Raw genomic sequence first — 5,802 nt, 5'->3', positions numbered from 1 at the left:
AAGCACAAGCAGCAAAATTACAATTTTGTGTATTTTAATATTTAGTTTTTATGATATTAGACTGGAGGACAAAAGATTTTGGACTGAATGATAGCAAGGATTCCCTGAATTTAATCTGCTCTTAAATGTCATTCTGACTTGTTACTGTCATCCCAAAGTACTTTAATTTGTCACATTTTTACCGACTCATTAGCTGTCCTTATGGTTTGGTTTACTTCTGAACGCTGATGATGAGACATGATCGTGTACCCTGTCTTTTCTGCATTTATTTCTAGACCAACATCCCTACTAGCCCTTAATAATATTTCTGTGTTCACTTTTATAGCATTTGTATTGTCACTCAAAAGATTAATATTATCAGCATAGACCAACAGCTGATGTGTCCCATTCAGTTCCAAACTGCCCAGATTTTCTTGAACTTTCCTGTTGGCATATTCTATGGAAATATTGAAAAGCAGTGGTGATAGAACATCTACCTACTTCAGGCCATTCTGAATAGGAAATGTAATTTGCAAATGTTACCACATGAATTTTGCTAAAGGTTTCACTTAAACACGTTTTAATTAGTCTGACTTGCTTCTTAGGTAAACCAAATTCAAGCAAAATATTGTAAAGAGCTTCTCTTTTAACTGACAACTCTAGAGTGTTACATATGACATCCCGTACTAACAAACTCTACTGTTTTATTTATAATTTGTTTGTTTAAATTAAAATATATAATAAAATACAGGTCAATACACAAAACTTTATTTGGATGTTAAAATTTAAAATTTAAATGTTAAAATTTAAAATTTGCGCTATTCATCACTATAAGGATGTTACATTAGAGCGCTTTCATTCATTTCACAACATGTTTCGATGTAATACATCATCTTCAGGTGTTGTTTTTTAAAACTATTTTATATTATAATGCATGCCTTTCAATAATTCATTATTGTAAGATGTGTTCCGCTGGTCTTCCCATTTTACGCATCTTATGTTTGTTTTGAATTATTCTGTAAGTAAATGTGATAAAATTTGGGAGTTATTCATTTTATATGCAAATAAGTTTTGGAATATGAACGATATTGTAACAGTAAGAACTCAATAACATACCATAAGTCGTGTTGTGTGGTGTATCACGTCTGCTCGGGTTGACTGTCTGTTCATGGACTGGTTTCGTGTATAGAAGCGGGTGGTATATATAGGTAGAGGGTGTCAGGTGCTTGAGTCAATGACTTGTACTGTGTTAAAAATCGGGTTGTTTAAATATAGGTTAGTGTCGTTTAAAGCAATATTTCGTTTATGTGTCCGTTGTATATGGTATTTTTCTATGGTTTCTCTATGGCGTCTATTTTGTACTATTTTTATAATATCTAAGGTTTGTTCTATTGCACCATATGTGTGTCCCGTGTTTAATATATGTTTTGCGTAGGCAGAGTGATCCTTATTCTGTTTGATAGCTGTTATATGTTCTTTGTGCCTTTGTTTAAACGTGCGTCCTGTCTGGCCTATGTAGGTTAAAGGACATTCCATGCATTTTAATCTATATACGCCAGGTTGTTCGTATTGATTTTCTGTGTCATATTGTTGTTTTTGTTTTAGTATGTTTTTTATTGTATTTTTTGTTCTATATGCAACTTTTATATTATTATTTTTGAATATTTTAGATATGTATTTTGTTTCTTTACCTATATACGTGAAGGTGGCCCATTTATTTTGAGTATTATCGTTTTCGTTATTATTTTCATTTTCATTTTTTATTTTGGTTTTTGGTTTTTGTTCATAATTATTATTACCAAACACTTTAACATAAAAAATTCAACCGAATTTATACACGAAATTCAGAAATTGAACTTTAATAATAATAAGGATATAAAAATTTGCTCATTTGATATAAACAATATGTACACTAACATTCCAACAAATATGTTACAAGACATTGTAAATAATATTTTAGATAGACACAATATAAATAAAAACTCAATCAACGAAATCATAATTACTGTCAATACCATTATCAATCAAAATTACTTTAAATTTAATAATAATTATTGGAAACAAGACACAGACTTACCAATGGGGGCACCAACATCCAGTATACTATCTGAAATATTTTTACAATGGATTGAACATAATCACATTATAGACATATTAAAAAAAAACAAATTAAATATTATGGTAGATATGTAGATGATGTATTTATAATGTATGACACAAAAAAGACCAATATAAAATACGTTCTAAATGAATTTAATAATATAAACCAAAATATACAATTCACTATGGAAACAGAACAAGAAAATAAATTAAATTACCTAGATTTAACCATAATACGAAATAATAATAATAATTTTGAATTTGAAATATACAGAAAACCTACTAGTACAAGTACAATAATACATGCATCCTCATGCCACCCTAACGAACACAAAAAAACAGCTATAAACTACCTAATAAACAGAAAAAATACATATCCTATACCCATTAAAAACAAACAAACTGAATGCAATATAATAAAACAAATTCTAAAAGAAAACGGCTATAATAATTAGGAACAAAAACCAAAATAAAAAATGAAAATGAAAATAATAATAATAATAATAATAAATACTCAAAATAAATGGGCCACCTTCAAGTATATAGGTAAAGAAACAAAATACATATCTAAAATATTCAAAAATAATAATATAAAAATTGCATATAGAACAAAAAATACAATAAAAAACATACTAAAACAAAATCAACAATATGACACAGAAAATCAATACGAACAACCTGGCGTATATAGATTAAAATGCATGGAATGTCCTTTAACCTACATAGGCCAGACAGGACGCACGTTTAAACAAAGGCACAAAGAACATATAACAGCTATCAAACAGAATAAGGATCACTCTGCCTACGCAAAACATATATTAAACACGGGACACACATATGGTGCAATAGAACAAACCTTAGATATTATAAAAATAGTACAAAATAGACGCCATAGAGAAACCATAGAAAAATACCATATACAGTAAAACCTCTCTAACTTGGACACTTGCGGTTCCACGATAATGTGTCCAACTTACAGAGGTGTCCAAGATAGAGGGAAATGGAAAAATTATCCTTTCAAATTGTGGTGTAATGACAATGTGGTAATTGTAGATTATTATGGAGCCCTTACCAAAAAGGAAATTATTGATAAGAAAAATCAAAAAGTTAAATTATTTTTTTACAAATTTTGTTTTGAGTAAATTAAACTTGCATGGATAAGCTCAAAGGGAAGGACACCAATACTTTACGTTTACCGACAATGTAATCTATTTACTTACATAATCTAACCACTGTAGGCTTGCTTGAATGAAGAATTAATGACAATAATAATAATGTTTTGAAACCCACTCTCATGGTTGCACATTACATCCAAGACTCAATGAAATTTTAAATGTTCAGAATGTATTTTTTTAAGCTCAACATAAGATGTCACTTATTTGTTATGAAAAACCCGTTACAAGACACTGCTTTTTTGCTTTTATCTTGGAATTTGCCATCCTCTTACTAATTTTTGCCGTAATTAATTGGAATAAATTTTCAACCATTCCTTGTTAGTTATGAGCGAAGGCATACCGTTCCAATTTATGTTAACACTGTTTAATTCAGTTTCAAGCATTGTACTGACAAAGTTAAAACTCCAGTGAGGGGTTTAACAAAGGAATAACTATACACTTCCACTGCATTCCGATGATGTGTTCAATGTCTCACACCCTCAACCATAAGGTACTTCTCAGGTAGAAGGCATTCATCAGTCAGAAATTCAAAAGAACAAAATACTAACTGTAAACGTTTCCCATAAAGGCATTGAAGCTAAGTGCATGCTTGCACCTGTCCAACTTAAAACAAAAGGGGTGACCAAGTTCCAGGATAAAGGGGTGTCCAAGATATAGAGTGTTGTGGACATGTAAAATTATGGGATATTCGCCGGTTCCAATTAAAAGTGTCCAATATAGAGGGGTGTCCAGGATATAGGGGTGTCCAACCAGAGGGGTTTTACTGTACAACGGACACATAAACGAAATATTGCTTTAAACGACACTAACCTATATTTAAACAACCCGATTTTTAACACAGTACAAGTCATTGACTCAAGCACCTGACACCCTCTACCTATATATACCACCCGCTTCTATACACGAAACCAGTCCATGAACAGACAGTCAACCCGAGCAGACGTGATACACCACACAACACGACTTATGGTATGTTATTGAGTTCTTACTGTTACAATATCGTTCATATTCCAAAACTTATTTGCATATAAAATGAATAACTCCCAAATTTTATCACATTTACTTACAGAATAATTCAAAACAAACATAAGATGCGTAAAATGGGAAGACCAGCGGAACACATCTTACAATAATGAATTATTGAAAGGCATGCATTATAATATAAAATAGTTTTAAAAAACAACACCTGAAGATGATGTATTACATCGAAACATGTTGTGAAATGAATGAAAGCGCTCTAATGTAACATCCTTATAGTGATGAATAGCGCAAATTTTAAATTTTAACATTTAAATTTTAAATTTCAACATTCAAATAAAGTTTTGTGTATTGACCTGTATTTTATTATATATTTTAATCAAAAACACAAACATGACGCATGTAAACCTTAAACTTGTTTAAATTAGTCACACCAAATGTGTTTATAATTTGTTTTCTTTCTTTTTCCAGATGTTTGTGATAACCGGATTTATGAATATCATAAACAAGGCAATGACTGATCAGTTTCCTCGATCAATAGCACATGTCTCAGAATGAGCTGTCTCTGTTAAGAGAATTCAGGTTTGTTTTCCTTGATATATACATAACAATTAAAATCCATAATTCTGTGAAGTAAATAACTATTTGTTTTTGTGTTGGACTTTGACAAAAATGTCAGGTTTAATTTATAGAATTGGTACAATATTTTTATTTTCATGCTTTGTTGTTTTGTTCTAAGCTTATTTCCCTTACTAGACAACTTTTTTCATTCCAGAGGTTGTATTGTACCAGCAGCAAGGTATAATGATGAAATGGATGATCATACCACAAAATCATTATCATCAGCAGGTACAGCAAAATGAGATTGATGAATCGTTTGAAAATGTTGCAATCTTATTGAGATCTGTGTCACTATAGCAAAGTGGTAATGCAAATGCTCAGGCAAAAACTTCTTCACAGGATTAGCTTAACTTTCACAGTTTCATTCATATTAAAATGAGTGTTAAGGAGAGTTAAATTTTAATAATTAAATATAGTGGCCTTCAAGGGAAACATGAATAAATCTATTATTTTAAATTATTGTGTTGTATTTGAAGGATATGCATGGTTATTTTAATTTTAACACAGAGATTTGTGGTGAAGTGACTACTGCAACTAGGTACGTTGCAAATGATATGAAGACCACAGACTTAATCTGTGACAAAAGCAGATCTCTTGGAAATGAATGCAAGATGGAGATGGCGAAGACTGGTGCTCTGGAATTTAACGTATATGCAGAAGAAAACAGTACAGATAGTGGTGACACTCCAGACAAGAATGGTCTCAAGGTTACTAATGTGATGGCCGTGTGGACTGAGAATTTGCCTGAGAACACGCTTACTGATGTGAGTCTGGAAGTAAGACCTGGAGGACTGGTGGCTGTCATTGGACCTGTTGGATCAGAGAAGGTCTGTCACTTTCATGACACTGGTGTTTCCTTGGCATATCATTAATTTATTTTATTAATGTTATTAATGTGTGGACAACAGACTTCAGTCAATTGCAGATAACCTATACCTCTCACATACAA

The 5,802-nt window shown here is 31.2% G+C and overlaps 1 protein-coding gene and 1 long non-coding RNA gene across 2 annotated transcripts in view; one reads left to right on the top strand and one right to left on the bottom strand.

Moving 5' to 3' along the window:
* The window catches only part of LOC147874230 (uncharacterized), a 74,053-nt gene that overhangs the window by 64,828 nt on the left and 3,423 nt on the right, over positions 1-5,802 (bottom strand). The window lies entirely within an intron of this gene.
* On the top strand, positions 4,708-5,743 carry LOC110840679 (uncharacterized). The gene is made up of 3 exons (XM_022085890.2): positions 4,708-4,814; positions 5,008-5,081; positions 5,361-5,743. Exons 1-3 carry the CDS (start codon positions 4,777-4,779, stop codon positions 5,723-5,725), a joined length of 477 nt encoding a protein of 158 aa, XP_021941582.1. The 5' UTR covers positions 4,708-4,776; the 3' UTR covers positions 5,726-5,743.

The sequence above is a fragment of the Zootermopsis nevadensis genome, unplaced genomic scaffold, assembly GCF_977971745.1.
Source record: "Zootermopsis nevadensis isolate Lab colony 2312 unplaced genomic scaffold, Znev_1.0 Znev_ptg000010l, whole genome shotgun sequence".
Lineage (NCBI taxonomy): Eukaryota > Metazoa > Arthropoda > Insecta > Blattodea > Termopsidae > Zootermopsis > Zootermopsis nevadensis.
Note: the sequence above shows the minus strand (reverse complement) of the source record. Positions and strands in the feature narration are given on the sequence as shown.

Bases quoted from the DNA above. Each gene is read 5' to 3' on its own strand.
- LOC110840679 (XM_022085890.2), top strand. From the start codon at position 4,777: ATGTCTCAGAATGAGCTGTCTCTGTTAAGAGAATTCAG. The intron at 4,815-5,007 runs GTTTGTTTTCCT...TTTTCATTCCAG, and splicing joins TCTCTGTTAAGAGAATTCAG to AGGTTGTATTGTACCAGCAG. The intron at 5,082-5,360 runs GTACAGCAAAAT...ATTTTAACACAG, and splicing joins AAAATCATTATCATCAGCAG to AGATTTGTGGTGAAGTGACT.